This window comes from Archocentrus centrarchus, chromosome 4, assembly GCF_007364275.1.
Source record: "Archocentrus centrarchus isolate MPI-CPG fArcCen1 chromosome 4, fArcCen1, whole genome shotgun sequence".
Lineage (NCBI taxonomy): Eukaryota > Metazoa > Chordata > Actinopteri > Cichliformes > Cichlidae > Archocentrus > Archocentrus centrarchus.
Window position 1 is genome coordinate 26,004,520 of NC_044349.1, and position 23,759 is coordinate 26,028,278.

Here is a 23,759-nt window from a genome sequence, read left to right on the forward strand (position 1 = left end):
GCTGTGACCTGCTCTGGCTGGACCCACCTGCAGTGGGTTTCTTTTACTTACCTTGTGCTTTACATTAGCTGCAAACCATTAAAGCCATTATCTGCCCACTCCTTTTAGAATAACATTGGTAAAGATGCAGACAAGGGATATACACCAATATATAACCATCCTGTTCATATGCTAATTACACACTGCGCCCACCTGTATAAAGTGGACCAGCTGTGTGTGCATGCTGTGTGAATTTTTGCCTATTTCATCCAAAGGTTCCTGCTGCCCTCTCTTTTACCTCGGCCTCCTACATCAGCATCAATCTGCAAAGACACATCTATGGGATAATTATGCAGAATGATCATTCAGACTGGCATCAGTCATTCATGTTTCGCTCTGTAGCTTTTTTTTTACTGTAACATCCATTACTCCTAATTGTGAGAATCACACTATTTGAATGTTTCATTAATCAATGCAGCACTCATAATAATCATTATTAATACCTCAGCCATTGGCACATTCTTGTCACATTCTCACCTTTATCAGCAGATTCTCTCTCTCTCTCGCTCTCACTCATTTCCTCTCTCTCTGGACTCCTGTCGTCTGCCTTCTTGCAAATGGCAACAGTGGGCTGTCAGCCTTCAAAGGCTAAAACAGGGAAGACACAAAATGGCAACACGCGCAAACATGCACAAATGCAAACACGTAGCATTTCATCATTCAGCAGATCTAAGATCGGCAAGCAGCAGCACAAATATCACTTGGTGATGTGGATGAACGACCCAATCAGTCAACTGGAAGTGTATGGCCTTTTATTTCCTAACTGCTGTTCGCTAAAGTCTGTGGGAATATTAATCGCTGAAATGTACCCCCTACTTCTCCCTCCTCCTGACAGAGGGAAAAACGGGAAAAAGAAGACGACTTGAATAACGTCTAAATATTTGAAGAGGTTGATGTGATGTCTGGCTTTGAGCCTCACTGTCAGCGAGTGGGAGAAGAAATCAGCAGAGACTAGGTTGAAGATCTGAGGGGGAGAAAACATGCCTGTTTATTTTTGATCTCTCCTTTTTCTTTCTCTCTCTTCATCTCTCTGTCTTGCTTTACTTTCACTTTCTTTTTCTGTCTCTCTCTCTCTTTTCTGTCCTCCCACACTGTAGCTCACTGCTTTCTTAGCTCACGTTTTTGTTTTCCTGAGACTCCACTTTTCTCTGAAGCCTATGCAGAAACCTATGCAAAGCCTATGCAGGTCTGCATTGTTGTTTGTAGTTTACCGCTCCTGTTTTAAAATGAATGGTTAATGCCTAATTGGGAGCAACACTAACGTTTTACACCCACTGACTCCCAGTGTGGACCCCACAGCAGAGGGCGTGTGATTCAGGGAAAGCGTGTGTGTGTTTAATTTATAGTTGTGCATATTTGTGTGTATGTTTCGTCTCTCTCTTTGTGACACCTACCCCGACTCTCCTGTCCCTGTTCCTGTAGATAACAACCCTTTCTCTACTTTCATGAGCCAAACTGGACTCACTCCCAATTGTAACACAATGTACCAGCTGCCATGTGGGTAAACAGTTCGAGCAGGTAGCTAACGGATGTGATGACAGAGAGAAAGAGTATGTTTGCAGTCAGCAGAGAAAATGACAGCAGCGGTGACTGATTTTTGGTCCCGGAAGACCGAAGATAACACTGTGCTGGCAAATGCTAATCTACTTTGTGTGTTCAGAAGCGTACTATCTACACGAAGCATGGCTGCAAAATGGAGTGCGTCCCCTGTGAAGCAGCCCTTATCCACCCCTTTCCTTGCTTTGCTCTTGTCATGGACTGTATATAAAATACTGCATCAAACATCCATGTCGTAAGCTTTATGCCACCAAAATACTGCATAGTCAGTTCTATGAAAGCTCTGACGGCATTTTACAACTACAGCAAGTTATATTGTCTGGAACTTTTGGATCTTTTGGTCCCACCCACATAGTAAGTAATATAGATATAGTTACAAAGTAATCCACCTGGGACGTGCACCTGCATGGATTTGGCCGGTTATAGATGATACTGAGCTGCACTGCAGAAAAAGTTGAGCCAGGTTCAACTTATTCAGCTGTGTTGTTTGGCTGGAGCCCAGGCGTGCTGCATCAACAGAATAGCCACATCCAAACAAATGAAAAAGCAGTGTTTTTCCACGCAGGACTTCTGTTGGTCGAACAGTCTGTTCTTTTTCTTTTGAAGATTATTTAAGCATGTATTAAGCCAAACAAATGGAAGCAAAAAGGCTATTAGCATCCTATCACTAATAAACATGCAGGCTTAGGCAACCAAGAATTAAAGACAAATGTTTGTCTGGGGCATTTTGCTGGGGCTTTTTTTTTATTTGTTTTTTTCAGTATGATCTCAAAGGAGTTCAGTGAGCTTCATAATACTTAATGAAACTTTTTCATGAGTTGCGAAAAAAACTACCACATTAGTCATCCTTATTTTGAATGAAAGTAAAAGACACAGAGCTAGTTTTATATACAGACAGATTTATGAACGCTTTCATTTGGTCCATGCAAATCAACAAGTTATTTTTGCTTCTACCAGCTAATGTTGGGTTCTTTTTCTTTCTTTCTTTTTTTTATTTATTATACTCTGTAACAAGAAGAGTGCTGTTAATGGACTTCCTTTCTGCCACCTTTATCTTTTTGCCTGTGCTCTTTGTTGCAATCTTCAGTGATTGTTAACATTTCTCTTCTCAAGGGCTTAAAGATGTCTCCAAAGCAAAAGCCATTAGATTCTTTCTTAATAATACCAAGGAAGTTATATTTTTAGTTTAAGTAGTGTTTCTTATGTCAGCTGAGCTTACATGTGAGAGGCTTCTTTAGAAAAAAAAACACCTTTACTGAAATAAGATAAGCTCTTTTTTATTAAAAAGTCAAACCATAAAAGACACATTCTCATGGTCCTGGGTCTTTGACCCACCGTCTTGTGTTTTGAATTCATGTTCTTTAATGTTTGGCGTGTTATTAGTTCCAGTTTTTGAGTATGGTTCAACTTTTGTCATTTTCATTAATCTCTAGTTTTCTAATTCCTTATTTAGTTCAAGATGCCTCTGTGTTTAGTCCTTTGCTTTTGAGATTTTTGTTTGCATTTAGTATTTATGTTTGTCAGGCTTGCTTAGTTTTAGTTATCCGGGTTCTGCTCTTGGTCACATTTATATCCAATTCTTTGTCTTTTATCCTACCTCCCCTGTGTCTTGTCAAGTCTCCATCTCTCTCTGGTGTTTAGTTACTTCCTGATTTATTTTGCTAGCCTTTTGTCTTCTGTGCATTGTGTATAGTTTTGCTTCCCCTCTGTCTTGTTAGGTTAATTCTGCTCACCTGTTTGTTCCTAATTAGTCGCCTGTGTATTTAAGGCCTTAGTGTACATGTGTTGCAGTGTCTGTTGTCTGCCTAAAAGTATCCCAGTATTAACCTTCAGTTTGGTTTAATGGACTTTGTTTTCTGTGGGACTCCTGTGAAGTGTACAATAAAGGTCAGTTTTTGTTTAATCCACTCAACTCTCCTAAGCTGCATTTGGGTTCACATTTCCACCACCACACATCATGACACAAATACTCTTCAGAGTCAAACTACAAAGGACAGATACGGCATTATTAGCACTGAGTCCCCTCACTGTGAAAGGAAATTTATTCTAAAATGAGCAACACATTCACACAAGTCCAAATGTGATGTTAAACCCAGGCCCATCTTGTTCTGAAGCAAAGGGCCAGACCAGAGAGCCATTGAGCTGCCCAGAGGAGGCTGAAGCTGTTAAAATGGCTAATTGGGTTTCATGTCATTAGCGCGTTTTGAGGTCAGCAGATTAATTCCCCAGACTACACAGAGACATTTGAGGAGGCAAAGAAATGAAGCAATACTCCACATTTGCTTCGTTTACAACATAGTATTAAAATCTGAGTGCATCTTATACCACTGCCCAGGAGACAGTGCTAGATCAAATAAAAATCGAGATAATGAGGAAAATAGTCTCACTGATTATTTAAACTGAAGTTCAAGAGATACTATAGGCCTTTTTCTTGTGGTTTGTGTACTTTTGCAGGTGTGTATGTACACCATATTGCCAAAAGTATTGGCTCGTCTGCCTTCACACTCGTCGCATTCTTAATCCATAGGGTTTAATATTTTAATATAATGTTGGCCCACCCTTCGTAGCTATAACAGATTCAACTCTTTTGGGAAGGCTTTCTGCAAGGTTTAGCAGTGTGTTTATGGGAATTTTTGACCATTTGTGAGGACAAACACTGATATTGGATGAGAAGGCCTGGCTCACAGTCTTTCATCCCAAAGGTGTTCTATCGGATTGAGGTCAGGACTCTGTGCAGGCCAGTCAACTTCTTCCACACCAAACTCACTTATCCATGGCTTTATGGGCCTTGCTTTAAGCACTGGTGTTCAGTCAGCAAGGGGCAAGGGGCCAAACTCTTCCCACATAGTTGGGAGCTTGAAATTGTCCAAAACGTCTTGGTATGCTGAAACATTAAGAGTTCCTTTCACTGGAACTAAGGGGCTGACCATGCTGGAATTCACTGAGCTCCTGAGAGTGACCGATTCTTTCACAAATGTTTGTAGAAGCAGTCTGCATGCCTAGGTGCTTGATTTTATACACCTGTGGCCATGGAAGTGATTGGAAGGCCTGAATTCAATGATCTGGATGGGTGAGTGAATACTTTTGGCAATATACCGTATCTTTCTGTGGACAAATGGAATCAATCCAGTACTGTCATACCAGTCACAAATCTTTAAAGTTGTGCATTTGAAAAAGAAGAAGATCAAGGTTGAGTTTGAAGATGGTGAAGGTAAAACCCATGAATAGTTACTAAAAGCTGTTGTATAGGCAGGCCAAGGCGACCATTCTTACCTAAAATAGAGGATAAATCATCAACTGTCTCAGTTATAGTAATCCAACATGCATGTATTAAAGGTGAAGTACAAGTACTCATGCAAAACACTGAACTGCTGTACTTTTTGTGATACAAATTTATATATATATATATATATATATTTTTTTTTTTTTTGTTTTATGTTAATTAAATGGATTCATGTCAAACAACTGACACTTTAAACCTCACTTCACATATAAGGAAGTGCTAGGGCTTCTCTTTTGTGGACGCACAAATCTCTCTTCCTTCACTCACTCTTCCTTAAAGATAATCTGCTGCGAGTGAGGCGTTAGTCATCCTGCCCAGTTTTTAAATCCATGCGTGCTTAGATGTGACAAGATTTTGGATGTTTTTGTCATAATTGCCGTAACCAAGATATTAGACTTTGAAATAAGAACAAAGTAGGTCAGCTTTTTCAAATGATGAACATTTAAAAACAGCAGCCTCGCCAGTATGAAATGCTTAAAAACTGACCACATGCTTTATTTAATATTATTTAACTATCTGATCTCACACAGTAAGTAAACACAAGATGATGAACCTGACATTTGGTGGCAGCTTTTGGTATCTGACGCCTTTTAATACTCAGTCCAATGAAAACATATTTGTCGACAGCGCAGATGTGTATCTGCCCTTCTGTAACTGTGGCTCATATTAGAGGGCACAGTTCTTGTTTATGTAGGACCCCATTTTCTCCAGACCTGCTGTAAGGGGTTGAATGAATGCATGTCAACCAGACCGGTGGATGTATGTTGAATTTCAAATAGTGGAGAGTGCCGCCGGGGCTTTAATGAGTGAGATAACTGGACAGACACTGTCGATTTCACTGACATACTGTATGCAAACATTGTTATATTCGTTAATCATTTCTCTGCATCTCTTTCTGTTCCCACGTGCACATGTATTCAGCTGGCATGTAGTCATCTGTGGCTGATTTTTAACATGACAATTCTCTGATTTATGTTTTTATTGTGTGAGACATGACAAAGAAATGATCTTCTAAGCCTTAAGTACAAATAACTTGTAACTTGTTTATAGCATGTTGAGTACACTGTGGGGGTTTGCACATTGTGCGGCTTTTTTATACATTGCTCATCACTGTTGACTGTCAGTACGTTTGTCACTCTAACACTCTCAGTAGAGATACTTGTCATCTTCTGAGTCAGCTAACCCATTAAGCAGCAAAAGCGAAAGTGGTTATTTATTTCATAAGTTAGCAAATTTATATTCATTAAAGTAGAGTTTCTCCAAACTTCACGTTCAGAAATGAAATGTAGCTTTACCTGAGTAGGTGGTGTTACAGTGACCCAGTGCAGTGCATTTTGTGAACTTGCGTCATTGCACTTCACAGCATAGTCCCTCAATGTCCCTGAATACTCTGAAAGGAGGAGAGCTTAACAGTATAACGGGCAAAGGTTTCAAAGCCCTTCTTTAATATTCCTGTATAGAAAAGCTTTCATTACGGACTCCTTTCCTCTTGTCTTCTCCTCTGCTCTCCCTCTTCCTTCCACGGCCAAGACTGCATCTCTCTGCATACTAAGCAGGGCCCCATACGGCCCAATTTGCACTGGCCAATTTACTGGTGTCGCTTCACATTTGCTGGGGGAGAAGCTGAGGCCATTTCCCTGATCCCAATGAAGAGGGAAGGGGCAGAAGAGATGCTGAGGATGGGGGGGGGGAACTGGAGATGGCTCAACTGACAGCTCGAGCCTAAAAAACATCAACCATACAAACATTTAAACATATACACACATATTCATATACACATATGCACACACTTATATCTGTGCACCCATGCACAGTCCAAAGCATAAAATGAAAAGCCAAACACACATCACATTAAAACTCAGTTACACAGCTAACCCCCAGAGAGATGATGAGAGAATAGATGAGAAAGATGAAGGGAGAGGAGAAAGAAGGGTTGGGGGAGTGGGGATAAGAGGGAGGGACACTGTGCTGACAGGACTGTGACAGGGCTTAATTACCAAGCAGGCACTGCATACTGGAAGCAATTTCTAAGGATTGTTGTCATTTGAATAGATTAAAACGGCCTTTCACTGGACTAAGCTGTCTCACCAGTGACTTGCCTCTGCTGTAGATGAAAAGTCCAAGTCAAATCAAAGAGAAGACACCAACAGAGGAAGAAATGGAGGGAACGAGTGTCACAAAGGGCACGGACAGCAACATGGGGGTGGGGGTGTTATTTGCTGCAAAACAGAAACACGCTATGTGTGGATGCAAACATAAACACCAAATTAATAATGGTTTCCCTCTATTTAATTCCAAATCCTCCTACCTCTTTCCTGTGCACTGCAGTGTGGGTGTTTAACAATTAAAACAAAAACTCCCTTGTCTTCCCATGTGGATTTTAAATTGACTAATAACTGTCTTTTTCAATTACCTCCCCTTCTCTTTCACAATGCCCTTATACGCCTGCAGACACCGAGGGCTGCGAGCACACATGGAGGAAGTTTCATGGCCACTGCTACAGATACTTCACCCGCAGGCACACCTGGGAGGATGCTGAGAAGGACTGCAGGGAGCACAATGGCCACCTGGCCAGCATCCACAGTGTGGCTGAGCAGAACTTCATCAGAGGTGAGTGAGGAGAAACGGGACAGTCGCAGATTTGGCACAGACAGTGCAGCTTTTTCTGATCAGAAAAACTAAAGTTAGAAAGATAAAGTTGGACATTCGAGGGGCAATAAGTCCTGCTACTTTTCTGCAATGCTAGATGACAGTTAACTAGAGTATGTCCAAAGTTAGGTGGACATAAAATCTCTGAGTTGAAACCTCAGTTAATGAGACTCCAGCAGCTTTGGCAAAGTTGTTCTAGGAGCTCAAATTTATGATTTACCAAGAGTTGGACTAATATGAACATCCATCTATAACATCCATCCATTTATTTCCACTATCAGGGGCTGGGTCACAGCGGTATAGATGCCAAGACCTCCCTCTCCCTGACCATCTCCTTCAGTTCTTTCAAGGGGGCACTGAGGTGTTTCCAAGTAAGCCAAGAGATGCAATTTCTCCGGTTTGCCCTGGGCCTCCTCCCAGTAGAACATAACAGAAACACTTCAGCTAGGAGGCACCTAGAAGGTGCCCAGGAGGCATCCTATTCAGAGGTCCGAACCACCTCAACTAACTCCTTTTGATGCAGGGGAGTAGCAGCTCAACTCTGATCCCCTCCCAAATGACAGAGCTCCTCATCCTGTCTCTAAAAGACTGATCCCAAACCATTTAGATTAAGCTCATTTCCACCACTTGTATCTGCAATCCTATTCTTTGGTCACTAACCAGAGCTCAGGGCCATACATAAGGGTAGGAATATAGATTGACTGGTAAACCAATAGCTTCGTTTTTACACTTAGCTCTCTCCTCACCACAGCATATCACATGACAATCTCCCACTCCACTCCCCACTCACTTGTGAACAAGACCTCGAAATGTTTAAACTCCTCTACTTGTGGTAACATGAACATAATATGATTACATTATCCAAGCGAGGATTCCCGTGTTTCATGGCATGTGAGACTTAAGTATTAGAGAGTACCCTCAGATATATATTTACTGTGAAACCAGCTCCGCTTTCTATTTCACATCTCTATACAGTAGCAGTCAAAGTTTTGACACAGAGCACAGAAAGGTGTGGGCACAGACATTCATGAGGCTGTCCACTGCAGACTGTCAAGACTAAGATCTGCTTTAACGTAATGAGGAGTGTGAAGGAGGAGATTAGGCAGAAACGACCTGTATTGTGGTGTACACCATTACTTACCAGATTTTGCTCCATGCCACATAGTCTACATCCCCAAATTAAGTTCAAGTCAAAAGGTCACTTTTTTAATGCTCAGGAGGTCATCCAGCACACAACACAGACCCACAGGTACAGGTAGTCAGAACGGGACTTCCAGGGAGCAAGCTAAAGACTTCATGATCACACTATGTATTTGTAATATCTACAGAGAGCCACAGATGTCTCGTTGTGGTTGTTTTAAGTATGTGCTTTTGCTGTTTGCTGTCCTTTCTTTGGTCCTGAATTAATTGCAAATACTATTTGAATTTTGGACACACAATTGAAGAGCTGAATATTGCTGTGCTTGTGGTTTAATGTGAGGTTCTGGGGTCTTCCACTCATGTTCATTGTGGACCTAAATATTTGGCCTCAGCGAGCAGTTTATTAGTGCCAGTCAGCATTACCATGCTAATATCCATTCAGTTTTTCTTTGGTGCCTCATAAACCTTCATCTCTTCATTCCTAACTTCTTGCCCTCTGGCAGAGCTCCACAGTCACTTGTGTTGTAATAAGGCCTGATCACCAGCAGCAAGCTATTCTGGATCAACTGCCTGTCACTAGCAGATGCCAAGAAAGGACAGTGCCATCCACCTTGCACTGATCTTTTTCCTACTTGCTCACAGTTACCAAAAAGTGTGTTTAATTGCCTCGAAAACGGACGTCTCCACCCCTGCAATAAATGGATCAGAGCCATTAGGAAGATTAATGGGCCTGGTAATGATGTTAATCAGATACACCATGATTGAAATTCCATTACATACAGTATGTGCAAGCACATGCACGTGGCTGGACTAATGCGCACATAGACACCCCCGCACACATAAATGAGATTAACCCAAAACACCATTAGGGAAATATCGTTTCACACAAACAAAAATCTCATCACCACGATACCACAGACAGAAGCAGTACATCTATATTAATGTTCATCATTCAACTGAGGTCAGCCAGCTCCAGGACTGTCAGGCTTCATGTGTGAAAGAAGAATAACAGTACCCTGTGTAATACTAAAAAGCACTCCTCTGCTTTTACACCAAAGGTCAGTTGACTAGCAAAAGTGTAGTACTGCTAAGCTCGTGAAACAGTTGTTTTGCTGCTTACTCTGGAGGACCTTAGTGAAGCTTGCGAGGGTCAACATGATTGTGTGATGAGAGGTTTATTTCTTTATAACAGTAGAACTGTTACCAGCGGGGAGTGTGGAAATAAAGAGAACATGCATCATTTCACAAAGCAGCAGCAGCATTTGGAGCCTGACCCTTACTACAGCGTGATCTCATAGGCATTTAAACTAAGTCCCTCCCACACAGGCCTGAAAATACATATTTCTAATGCATCAAAGGGGATACAGTCCATAGCGCAATATTGCAAAGTCTTTCTATAGAAGTTTTCTTCTCTCTTTCTGAGATTCCTCTGGCCACTGATCTTCAAACACCTTATGCCCAGGGCACAGCAGAGGAAGAGCCAAATTTTCAAGGAACACCTGTAATTATATCAGCACAAAACAGCCAAAGAACTGATGTGTTATCTAACACATCAGTTCTTCTTTTGATTGTAATGTCAGACCAAAGCACTTTTGACTTCCCATTTGCAACATCTGAACATAGCACACCACATCATACCATCTGGACAGCTTATGTTTGTTTTGTTTTTTGTTTAGGAAAGAGTGTCACGACACAATAAGCATATGGCTTTCCTTCATCACCTCATCAGACACTTTCACTCTGTCCAATGAACAGTCTTGTTGCCTCTAGTTCAGATTCAGTTTATTTGGTACGATGTAAGCAGGGGCCAACTTTCTCCAGCAGGTAATCTACTCAGACTGCCATATGACAGGTAGTTTTTGCAATACCTTTTTCCTCTTTTCTTTAGGTGGTGGATCATCTGCACTGGCGATTAGCTATTTAATTTATTTATTTATTTATTTTTTTGCTCCACACAACAAAGTGGTCTGCTTTCCACTATAAACCTCCTCAGTGTCAATCAGGATCTGTGATGTAGCACAGGCTCATAATCCCTACCATCAGAAAACTGTGCAAATAGACTGGGGTTCTCTTTGATAGATGTTTTTAAGGGGGGGTGGGGGCGTATTGAGTGTGTACAATGTTCTGATACTGTTCTGGTGGACATTCACTGAGTTCATCTGAAGATGTGACCTAAGGGGCATCGATCAGAATGCACAGTCCAAAATATTTCTCAGTGAAGATTTATTGAAGAATTAATGTGATGATACAGCTGGATAATGTGGGCTGTGTGTGTGGGTCTGATTCTGAAAGAAACAGAAGTACAAGAAGTATAACTAGCCACGGACTGGTATAAGTTCACATCACTTCACTAGACATAAGCCCACACATACAAACTTACCATGTAGCACAACTCCAGCCTAGTCATGGTTAGCATAGTCATTACTGAGTGCAGTTAACGGCTTTAGCCTCCATACATCTAACTGTGACAGATGTAATAACAAGGTCATCTCGGTACATTACAACAAGCCAAGGCACATAGAAATTATAATAAGAGCACTGACAAACATACAAACATTCGCAGGCTTTGTAATATCTATGGGGGCAGCTACGTCTGCCATTACACAAACTACATTTCACTCGCTGTAAAAATGCGGCCAAGATCACGCGTTTATTAGCTAATTACAAATGCAAAATACTTACTGAAGCTACACAGAGAAGTAGTACAAATACTTATTATTGAACACACACAGGGATTAAATTCAAACCACAAACACTACCAATGAAATACAAAGGTCCAAACAAACCAATCACAAATCACTCTCCAGACCCTCTATTTCCCCTCCCAACAAGGTTACAGCTCTCACACTGCTGCGAGGCCCAGCGCCCCCTCATTGGCTGGATTCCGGGGCCATCAAAAAGGCTGATCTAGGGTCGGCCCTTTGCTACAGATACAGTAAATGTAGAACAAGAATTCATTCATAGCTATTTGTTTGCAGTATATTGCATTAATAATGTGTGATTGTGGAAAAAATACCTTGAGTTGCCCAGTATATGTTTGACTGTTTATTTATAGTTGTTTGTACTATGTATGTAGTATGTACAGCTCTACTGCCTTTTTCCTGTATTAATAAATTCTGTGGGTTACCTCTTAATCAGGTCTGAGCCATGACAACACCTGGATTGGACTAAATGATCGGACAGTGGAAGATGATTTTCAGTGGACCGACAAGATGGACCTGGTGAGGATCCGACTGTTTTTGTTTTGCTTTGTAGTCAGCTGTTGATCCCAGTGTAGTTTAAGGCCCTGGAGATGCCGAATAAATTTGGATGTGCTCATTGTTGCAGCTAGAAACAACCACAGTTTTTCAGTCATGATCCCAACAAAATATTTTTATAAATTGTCTGTTTGTGTATGTGTGCAGCAATATGAGAACTGGCGTGAAAACCAGCCAGACAACTTCTTTGCTGGAGGAGAAGACTGCGTGGTGATGATTGCTCATGAGAATGGCAAATGGAATGACGTGCCCTGCAACTACAATCTGCCCTATGTCTGCAAGAAGGGAACAGGTAAGAACAACAGAGTGGATGGAGAGGAGCTTTCTGTAGCTCCAGCAGTTGATTAAGATGACAGAAAAAAGAGGAAAGGAGGAAGAGAGCAGAAAGATGCAAACTGGAAAAAGAGAAAGAGGCTGCAAGGAGTGAGAGGTGTCAGATTTGAAGAGTGAGCCGGCGAGGGATCGGACTGAAAAAGGCAGAGACAGAATGAGGATGTACAGCTCACCTGGCTTTGCTGTCAGTTCTTTATTTTAAAATCCTGTATGGTCTTTAAAATAGAATCACAAGATAGAAAGGTGTTGAAAAGTTCTTGAGACTGTGTTTTTTCCGTAAAGCAGCTCAAAAATGCTGCACGCTGTTTCTGTCAAAGCACAGAGACTGACAGCGCACGTACCTTCAGGTGATTTTGAATATCCTGCCGGTGTCATGCTTTACACTGCACACATCTCCATGCAGTACAAGAGATTAGCACCAAGTTTCTTCAGTCACTCCACATACTTTGGAGTCACACTGCTTGCTTCTTACAAGCCTTCTCTTTCTGATGTCCTGTCATCCTCCAGCATCAACTTTAACAAGTTTTTGACATACTGCTCACATCGTGACAATTTTCTCTGCCCCGTGTACTGTTTTAGTAACTTGAAACACATATTGAGGCAGCAGTTAGTTTCTGCTGTATGTCCAGGAACTTTAAATTCAGCAAAAAGAGGTGAGCAAACTGTGTACGCTCCCACCTCCTCTTCATGTCCCCAGTTGCAGCAGCCCCATCTAAATGCATGACTCAGGCCTCTACATGTTCTTCTGAGAGCCTGTCAGAGGCGGCACACACGCTTTGCTTTAAGCAAGTGTAAAGGTGGCTCGTTAATTTTACTTTATTTAATCACATTTGATTTACTGCTAAACTGACTTGTTGCACCATTAAAAGCATTCTTGTAAATATAAGATTTTTTTAAAATAATTTAATGTAAGGTCATTTTTCAGGTCATCTCTGTTAGAAGCTTAAGTATCAGATGGTTCTTCTCATTTCTCACGTCCTTGTGTTTCTTTTTTTTTATTTTTCCTTGTTTATTCTTTAGACTTTAACTTTTTGCCCAATTACACCTGGATTCTCCCGCCACCTTTTTCTTTCCCTGCCTGCTTCTGTTAAATCCTGTCACCTCACCCATCTACTGCCTGACTGCCTATTACCAGGTTTTTGGGTCTCCCCTCTTTGATACTATGACTGCATGTGCTTTGATGGATAGACAGAGCTTTAGATAGGGTTTTACTGGTCCAGCTGATTTTCCACCTTTTTTCACTTTTGTAGCCTTTCTATTTGCCTTAAAATAACAGATACTATTTTTTTTCCTGGTTACATAGCATTTGTTTGAAATGTTAAGTAATAAATTAATAAAGTGCATAAGTGAGAACAAAGGTTATCACAAAGGTTGCAGCAGTTAAAAAGAACTCACCTTTGTCAGATTTTATTGCTTTCTGTTGAAATTCCATTTCTCTTACTGATTCTCTTACTCTCATAAAGTCTTCTGATGCTGGCTCTCTTAGATTTTGTTTTGTTCCTGGTTTAACAGTTTGTTTTGCTGTAGCAGAAATTGTGAAAACAATATTAATTTCAATAAGAGGATGGCTTCTTTAAACGTTTAATGTATCAACCACTTTTTGCCGCCCATCCTTTTTCTGCTCTGTGATTTTCAGCGCAAATCACCCTTCGCACTGTTCCCCCATCATCTTTCCTCCAATCATGGAGTTGCTGATTATAGGTTCCAGTATTGATATATAAACACAAAATGACCGTGGGAGTGTGAAGTCTTCTCCGGTGATTGAATCGAGCTGTTCTTTTCAAATGCTCATGTGGGTTTTGTTTGTTTTTTTTTGGAAAACGGGGTCAGCGGATCTCGGATCAGCCAGTTGATCGTGGACCTTTTTAAGAAACATAGAGAATGGGCCCCTGCTATACTCGTGCATCAAAGGAGAGCTATTTCCCTTGTGAGCAAGGTGTTGCAGCACCTCTGCTGCACACTGTCACAAGTCCCAGGCATACAGCCCACCTCTGACCTTAATCAGTCACTTACAATCACCAGCATCTTTTCATCTTCTCCCTGCTTCCCTGTCATCCTCTTTCTCACTCACTCAAGTAACCCCCATGTACTGTCTGATCATATCAGTGGAGTTCTCAGCTCCACGCTGAGACTCGTTTCTAATTACCACAGCTCTGATTGTCTTCTCATCACGAGTCCATCGGGTTTCTTGATCAGATGCCTGGGGGGGGTCAGTTGGGGTGGCGTGTCGTACAGATGGTGATGATTTCTTTTATTTAACTGAAAAGAGCTGAGACAGTCATCTTATGAGACAGTGGAGGGGACTCTTATCATTAATTGTGCACACCATTCACATATGTCTGAACTGAATGTTAAATGTGATTTTGCCCACTCTCATTTGAAATCTCTGCATAAAAAATATAAATGCTCCCATGAATAATATATATCTATATATATATTGATTGAAGTTGTTTCAACATTCAGATTTGATATTTTATTAGAGGATTAACATTACCCAAGTAAGAGATAAAGAAAAAAATGGAAAAAAGCAACACAGAGTTTAACATTTACATCTGGATTATAGTGACATGAACATCACGTAGTGCCTCTGAGCTCTTCCAGCAAGATAAGAAGAAATTTACCTACAAGACATGTAAGTATTATGAAATGATTCCACCTTTTTTGATGGCTTACGTACAGAGGGAGTAAATCTAATTTTGCATGACATACTCAGCAGACAGAGCACTTTGGGAAATAATAGGTTGATGTCAGTGCCTTCAGCAGTTCATGTGTCCATTGGTGTGCAATACAGCCTCTGTGTGATACACACAAAGCTGCTATTTCTGAAATGTATTTTAAAAGAGGGAAACGTTTTTTCTATTTGCTTTATCAGCTTGTAATTGAGTGAGAGTTCTACCAGCCTTTCAAATAGCTGAAAGTGGATCACAATGTAGTTGTGAAGGACAGATATGAAGAATGGATATGTATTTGTTACGCTGAAAAACGGCACACAGTTCCTGTGTAATAACGTTTGTTTTGATTCACTTGTTAGCTCTGATGATGAATCTGGCCAGTCACAGAGAAAAGGAAAGGTAAGAAGAAAATGACATCCCTCTTCTCCAACCCCACCTGAGCAGGCTCAAACCTCCCCCAAACTCCCCACAGAGTCTCAACAGGGAAATGCCTGCAGAAACACAGAAGGCCAAGACCCGCAAGCAGCCCTCCAAGGAAATGCTGTCTGATCATGCTACACTGCTTAGCAGGACAAAGCCATAAGCTACATTTTTACAGCCTGTTAGTTTCCTTTGATTTAAATAAAAGTTTACTTCTTAATGCCTGTATGCTTGGGATGCACAGACTGTTCCATTCTGTACAGTAAAAGTACAGAATGGAAAAAAGAAAATGGAGAGGTAAGCAGAGATACCCAGACCTCCCTATCCCTTGACCTCCTCCCAGACACTTTTTGGAGCAGGCTAATTTTCACTGTGTGCATCCACAGTCTCATTCTTTTAATCACTACCCAGAGCTTGTGGCCATAGGCAAGGGTAGGAATGTAGATTGCATAGTAAATCAACATTTTTTGCTCGGCTTTCTTCAAATTCTGCAGTGCAAGCTGGATATCATTGTTCAATTAAGCCAACAGTGTCATGACCGGGGAGGAAACGGACGAGGAAGGACAAACATGCAGGACTCCGGAGATGGGCATAACTAAAGGCGTTTATTAATGTAGGGAAAAACAATACAAAAACCGTTCAGAAGGGAGACGAAGGGGAACCACAGGGAGCACAGGAACACACGGGCACACAACATCAACGACGCGACAACAGGCATAGAAAACGCAGGACTTAAATACACAGAAGGGCTGATGAGGGAAGAGGAAACAGGTGGGAACACAGGTGACACTGATAACTAAGACGAGACCAGAGGGAAGCAAAACTGAATACAACAGACGGGCTGGATGAATATCAAAATAAAACAGGAAGTATGACAAGGGAACAGAGACGCAAACCTGACAGAATACAGAGAGACACGAGGGACTAGAAATAACTGAGGGCAACTCTAACAGATAACAAAACAACCTGAGAAAACGGAAACCATACCAAGAAAACATAAAACACTGGGCCACCGGCCCAGGACATGACAGTACCCCCCCCCAAAGGCCGGCTCCTGACGGCCAAAACAAGAAAACAAAACCAGACCAGGGCGGGAGGCGGGGGACCAGGAAGGAGGGCCCGAAACAAAAAAACAAAAACCAGGCAGGGAGCAACAAGGAAGAAGGCCCAGGGACAAAACCAAAACACAGGGGACAAAACAAAAAACAACAAGGCAGGCCAAAAACAGTACAAAGTGCAGGGGAGTCCATGGGAAAACCAAAACAAAACACAGGAATCCAAAAACAGGTCAGAAGAGTTCAGGGGAAGGCCCAAAACAGAAAACATAGTTCAGGAGGCCACAGAGGCCAAGGGGCCACAAAGCAAAATCCCAACGAGGGAGGCCAACCGCGCTCCCAGCGGCGGCGGCGACGACGAGGAGGAGTCACTGGAGGCCGACCGCGCTCCCAGCGGCGGCGGCGACGAGGAAGAGTCACTGGAGGCCGACCGCGCACCCAGCGGCGGCGGCGACGAGGAAGAGTCACTGGAGGCCGACCGCGCTCCCAGCGGCGGCGGCGACGAGGAAGAGTCACTGGAGGCCGACCGCGCTCCCAGCGGCGGCGGCGACGAGGAAGAGTCACTGGAGGCCGACCGCGCTCCCGGCGGCGGCGGCGGCGACGAGGAAGAGTCACTGGAGGCCGACCGCGGGGCATGCGGCGGCGGCGACGGGGAGCAGACACTGGAGGCCGACCGCGGGGCATGCGGCGGCGGAGAAGGGCGACCCCGGGCTCTGGTGGGGAACCCTCGGGTGACGTGGAGCACTCGGACTGAGCGGGACCCCCTGGCTCGGAGTGCTCGGACTGAGCGGGACCCCCTGGCTCGGACTGAGCGGAGACCCCCATCGGCTCGGACTGAGCGGGACCCCCTGGCTCGGACTGAGCGGAGACCCCCATCGGCTCGGACTGAGCGGGACCCTCTGGCGCGGAGCGCTCGGACTGAGCGGAGACCCCCATCGGCTCGGACTGAGCGGGACCCTCTGGCGCGGAGCGCTCGGACTGAGCGGAGACCCCCATCGGCTCGGACTGAGCGGGACCCCCTGGCTCGGACTGAGCGGAGACCCCCATCGGCTCGGACTGAGCGGGACCCTCTGGCGCGGAGCGCTCGGACTGAGCGGAGACCCCCATCGGCTCGGACTGAGCGGGACCCTCTGGCGCGGAGCGCTCGGACTGAGCGGAGACCCCCATCGGCTCGGACTGAGCGGAGACCCCCATCGGCTCGGACTGAGCGGGACCCTCTGGCGCGGAGCGCTCGGACTGAGCGGAGACCCCCATCGGCTCGGACTGAGCGGGACCCTCTGGCGCGGAGCGCTCGGACTGAGCGGAGACCCCCATCGGCTCGGACTGAGCGGGACCCTCTGAGGACTCTGGCGGCGCGGACTGAGCAGGACTCTCCGGATGCTCGAACACAGGATGCGCAGGCTGGGGCTGCTTTGCAAGGCATAGTGCGGGTGAGTCTGATGGTGAGGATGATGGCGACATGGGAGTTAACTGGGACTCTGACTCAGAGGCCAGAGACTCAACAGCAGTCGACGGGAGAGACCGGGGCTGAGACAAAGAAGCTGAGTGCGTGGGAGCTGACCCTGGGGAAGCTGAGTGCGTGGGAGCTGACCCTGGGGAAGCTGAGTGCGTGGGAGCTGACCCTGGGGAAGCTGAGTGCGTGGGAGCTGACCCTGGGGAAGCTGAGTGCGTGGGAGCTGACCCTGGGGAAGCTGAGTGCGTGGGAGCTGACCCTGGGGAAGCTGAGTGCGTGGGAGCTGACCCTGGGGAAGCTGAGTGCGTGGGAGCTGACCCTGGGGAAGCTGAGTGCGTGGGAGCTGACCCTGGGGAAGCTGAGTGCGTGGGAGCTGACCCTGGGGAAGCTGAGTGCGTGGGAGCTGACCCTGGGGAAGCTGAGTGCGTGGGAGCTGACCCTGGGGAAGCTGAGTGCGTGGAAGCAGGCCGGGAGACGACTGGCTGCGTGGAAGCAGGCCGGGAGACGACTGGCTGCGTGGAAGCAGGCCGGGAGACGACTGGCTGCGTGGAAGCAGGCCGGGAGACGACTGGCTGCGTGGAAGCAGGCCGGGAGACGACTGGCTGCGTGGAAGCAGGCCGGGAGACGACTGGCTGCGTGGAAGCAGGCCGGGAGACGACTGGCTGCGTGGAAGCAGGCCGGGAGACGACTGGCTGCGTGGAAGCAGGCCGGGAGACGACTGGCTGCGTGGAAGCAGGCCGGGAGACGACTGGCTGCGTGGAAGCAGGCCGGGAGACGACTGGCTGCGTGGAAGCAGGCCGGGAGACGACTGGCTGCGTGGAAGCAGGCCGGGAGACGACTGGCTGCGTGGAAGCAGGCCGGGAGACGACTGGCTGCGTGGAAGCAGGCCGGGAGACGGAAAGAGCAGACTGCGAGCTAGAGAGGGCAGACTGCGTGGGAGCAGGCTGCGAGCTAGAGAGGGCAGGAGCTGAGGGAACTGACTGAGAGGGCACTGAAACTGCTGACACTGGGGACCAAGGAAGAGCGACTGGAGCTAGAGCTGACTGAGGGCGAGGGAGAGCGACTGGAGCTAGAGCTGACTGAGGTCGAGGAAGAGCGACTGGAGCTAGAGCTGACTGAGGTCGAGGAAGAGCGACTGGAGCTAGAGCTGACTGAGGTCGAGGAAGAGCGACTGGAGCTAGAGCTGCCTGAGGTCGAGGAAGAGCGACTGGAGCTAGAGCTGACTGAGGGCGAGGGAGAGCGACTGGAGCTAGAGCTGACTGAGGGCGAGGGAGAGCTGCTGGCTGCGTGGGAGCAGACTGAGGGAGAGCCGACTGCGTGGAGACTGACTGAGAGCTAGAGAGAGCCGACTGCGTGGAAACTGACTGAGAGCTAGGGAGAGCTGACTGCGTGGAAACTGACTGAGAGCTAGGGAGAGCTGACTGCGTGGAAACTGACTGAGAGCTAGGGAGAGCTGACTGCGTGGAAACTGACTGAGAGCTAGGGAGAGCTGACTGCGTGGAAACTGACTGAGAGCTAGGGAGAGCTGACTGCGTGGAGACAGACTGAGAGCTAGGGAGAGCTGAGGCTGAGGGAGACCCTGCTGCTGCTGCTAACGCTGAAAACCGATGCGAAGGCTTGGACCTGGTTGCCCCCACCCGCGGAACAGGTACGGGTGCAGAGGTCAGCCCGTCCGTGGCTGCCCCCACCCGCGGAACAGGTACGGGTGCAGAGGTCAGCCCGTCCGTGGCTGCCCCCACCCGCGGAACAGGTACGGGTGCAGAGGTCAGCCCGTCCGTGGCTGCCCCCACCCGCGGAACAGGTACGGGTGCAGCGGTCAGCCCGTCCGTGGCTGCCCCCACCCGCGGAACAGGTACGGGTGCAGAGGTCAGCCCGTCCGCGGCTGCCCCCACCCGCGGAACAGGTACGGGTGCAGAGGTCAGCCCGTCCGCGGCTGCCCCCACCCGCGGAACAGGTACGGGTGCAGAGGTCAGCCCGTCCGCGGCTGCCCCCACCCGCGGAACAGGTACGGGTGCAGAGGTCAGCCCGTCCGCGGCTGCCCCCACCCGCGGAACAGGTACGGGTGCAGAGGTCAGCCCGTCCGCGGCTGCCCCCACCCGCGGAACAGGTACGGTTGCAGGGGGAGCTGGAGCCAAGGGAGCGGGAGCAGGGTGAGCAGAGGGAGCTGGAGCTAACTGAGGGGTCTGAGATTGCGACTGAGGAGGAGCTGGAGCTAACTGAGGGGTCTGAGACTGCGACTGAGGAGGAGCTGGAGCTACAGCTGACTGGGAACACTGCGACGGAGGAGGAGCTGGAGCTACAGCTGACTGGGAACACTGCGACTGAGGAGGAGCTGGAGCTACAGCTGACTGGGAACACTGCGACTGAGGAGGAGCTGGAGCTACAGCTGACTGGGAACACTGCGACTGAGGAGGAGCTGGCGCTACAGCTGAGGTCTGTGGCGCTGGCTGTGGATGAAGGGTGGTGATGACAAAGTCTTTCACGAGCCCATGCAGAGAGTCCAGCAGCCAAGGATGGTCACACACTAGCCCTTGCAGTTTGGCTGTGATAGCTTTCTGCTCAATCTCGCATGGGTCAGACAGCAGCTCAAAGACCAACGAGTCCACCCACCGAATGATGGTCTGCTTTGCCACCTCAGGGAGGGGAAAAGCAGCGGGGTCAGAGACGGTAGTTTGCGCATGACGCGGTGACAATATCCGCGGCGTTATACCGCTCGGGTCTGGGGGGGCCCCCCACCGATGCTGCCGGGAACTCCCCCTCCTCCGTGGCCGCCGCGACTGCAGTGGAAGGGGGAAGCCAGTGAGCGGAGCCGCAGATGAAGGACGCTGACGGGCACTGTTCTGAAATGCTGGGCCCCCCAGCGCCAGACGAGTGCCGTTGAAGTAGCCGGAGCTAGCCAGGTCTTTAGTATGGTCGCGTCGTTCTGTCATGACCGGGGAGGAAACGGACGAGGAAGGACAAACATGCAGGACTCCGGAGATGGGCATAACTAAAGGCGTTTATTAATGTAGGGAAAAACAATACAAAAACCGTTCAGAAGGGAGACGAAGGGGAACCACAGGGAGCACAGGAACACACGGGCACACAACATCAACGACGCGACAACAGGCATAGAAAACGCAGGACTTAAATACACAGAAGGGCTGATGAGGGAAGAGGAAACAGGTGGGAACACAGGTGACACTGATAACTAAGACGAGACCAGAGGGAAGCAAAACTGAATACAACAGACGGGCTGGATGAATATCAAAATAAAACAGGAAGTATGACAAGGGAACAGAGACGCAAACCTGACAGAATACAGAGAGACACGAGGGACTAGAAATAACTGAGGGCAACTCTAACAGATAACAAAACAACCTGAGAAAACGGAAACCATACCAAGAAAACATAAAACACTGGGCCACCGGCCCAGGACATGACAAACAGGACTGCATCAAATGCAAAAAAGCAGAGAAAAGATCCTGCAACCGCCAAACCTGACACGCTGCACCCTTTGGAAAGGTGAAGCCAAGAAATTCTTTATATAAAAATTATAGACATAATCAATGGCAAAGGGTAGTCTTGGTGAAGTCCAAACATTACTTATTGCCAGTAGTGCAACCCAAGCTGTTGTTATGGTTGTACAGGGACTGAATAGTCTGCAACAGCAGGCCCAGTACCCCATGCTACCAAAGGATCCCCACACAGGACACCCTGAGGGGCGCAGTTGAATGCATTCTCCCAGTCCACAGATTACACATCCGAGTGGACTTGGGCTTGAATTTGTAACCTGTGGTGTATTTCTGTTTAGTAAACAACAAAACAAAACCATTATTTCAGTTGATCTGAGCAGCTGTCACTATTCACACAAACAGACTTTGTTATTAATAAATAAAACTGAATTTGAACATATCTCCATGTGAGACTTATTCACATAGTGTTGTGCAGAGAATGCGCACACACACACACACACACACACACACACACACACACACACTTGCACATCCCTCTGATTTGTTTTAACATGATTGCCAGTAGGTGTGCGGATGTTTTGAGGCCATAAAGGAACCAACAGAGGAACCCAGCAGCTGTCTGCAGCTCTCCCCATGACTCTCACTGACTACCCCCCACCCCACCCCAAACAAAGAAAGAAAGGCAAAGAAAAAAGCTCTAGAAACTTGCACAGCACACATATACTATATAACTTCCTCTCAGCTTTAATGTTGACCTAGAACAGGGGTCATGAACCTGTGGCTCTTGGCCACATTGGCCCAGATGAATATGGAAATGAAATGAACAATGATTATTTTACATTTATTGTTAAAATTTCATTTATAATAATAAATATGTGAGCCTTTATGTTCTCCATTTATACAAATGTCAAGCCTATACACTAAAAATAAAACATTTTAAATATGTATCAAAGCCTACGTCCATCACCTGAAACCTTGTCCTCTAAATTTTGCTGATGTTCACATATACATGTCCTGAGTCTCCCTAGCTATATGGACTCCAAATATTAAAAAAAAAAAGTCAGTGGTAAGTAGAGACTTGAACATTTGTCTGTTTTTTAAGACAACCAGCACATCGTTGTGCTTACAGGTCAGAGAGTTGCTGTAAGCAGCTGAAGATAAAAATGAAATTTGCCTCATATTGAACTGCACTTTAGTCAAAAACTAGTCTATTTTTTACCCAATTTTAACTTTTTTTAAGCTATTAATTGTCTTTATATTTTATTTATCATCAAAGAAGGCCACTTTTAATTGGATTCATTTTCAAAAACATGGGTAGAACACAAGGTGGTCTTCAAAGCAGGTCAGTTTTCATTATGGTAGCTCATAATTTCAAAAATGCAGCTAAAACATGGCACTATTTTAATGAAAATGCAAAGTTAAAGTACGAAAATTACTTCAGATATCAATTATTTACACCTATGAGTAATGTTGATAGGCTAATTTATATTTACTAGGCTTTTTCAACTTCATTATAAGGATCAAAGGTGTTCTGCATTTTCATTTGTTGATATTTTAATACAGTAGTAAGTTAGACCAACCAATCAGGTTGACGTTTATCCATCTATTTAAATATATTGAATATTTTAGTTGTAGCCATGACAGACAATGTTTCAAATATGGATGTTACTATAAAGAAACTTCTAAAACAAGCCACCGTCATCATGCAAGCAGCAGTGAGTCTTCTACCAAACAGCCACACAGCCTAAAAGACTGAACAAGTGCTTTTAGAGTTTTATCGTTTTTTATAGTTCATTTTGATGGTCTTTTCTAAGAAACTGTTCCTCGCACTAGCAGCCCTCTACATCTTCAGTCCTTACAAAAAACTTTTCTGGCTCCATTTCCCTTTTCTGAGTTTTGACATTTTCTTTTACGCCTACTTTAGAATCGTCTCACTTAGCCTGTCTGCACTGTGAGAAATCCTTCAACAGTGTACATAGGTGACAACTAATGAAAAACTACCTTTTAGCCTTTCATTTGTGTCAAGACTCAAGTCTCAAGTGAGGGGGAAGTGCTTATTGCCCCTTCCATCCACAGTGCATTAAACTGTAAATGTGACATTAAACCCTTCATCAGAGTTAATGACATTGCTCTCCCTTATTAAGAATTTAAGAGGTATTAGGACAAGGACAAGGGAATTAAGGACTGTAAACATTTTCTGGTTTACAAGTCCTCTCCTGAATGGTTTGTATCCCTGAAGTGTGTGAATGACATCTATTTTCTGTCTGAAAGGACCTCAAGCTGGGCTTCAGCACAGGAGTGAAGGCAGGCTGGCATAATGGGAACTGATAGTAGCAATAATATAAGCTGGGTGTTGTTTTTGTTATCGTCCAGGCAAAAGTGGAAAAAATTAACTTTATTTTATTGGTTGTCATAAAAATTAAAATCAAATCAATTATAGGCGTCA

At 45.5% G+C, this 23,759-nt stretch overlaps 1 protein-coding gene across 1 annotated transcript in view; it reads left to right on the plus strand.

The window, feature by feature from the left end:
• Positions 1 to 23,759, plus strand: part of ncanb (neurocan b) — a 126,819-nt gene that overhangs the window by 99,121 nt on the left and 3,939 nt on the right. The window contains exons 10-12 of the mRNA XM_030727254.1: positions 7,331 to 7,489; positions 11,807 to 11,889; positions 12,073 to 12,217. Of these exons, the coding sequence (XP_030583114.1) occupies positions 7,331 to 7,489; positions 11,807 to 11,889; positions 12,073 to 12,217 (387 nt within the window). The remainder of the gene's footprint in view (positions 1 to 7,330; positions 7,490 to 11,806; positions 11,890 to 12,072; positions 12,218 to 23,759) is intronic.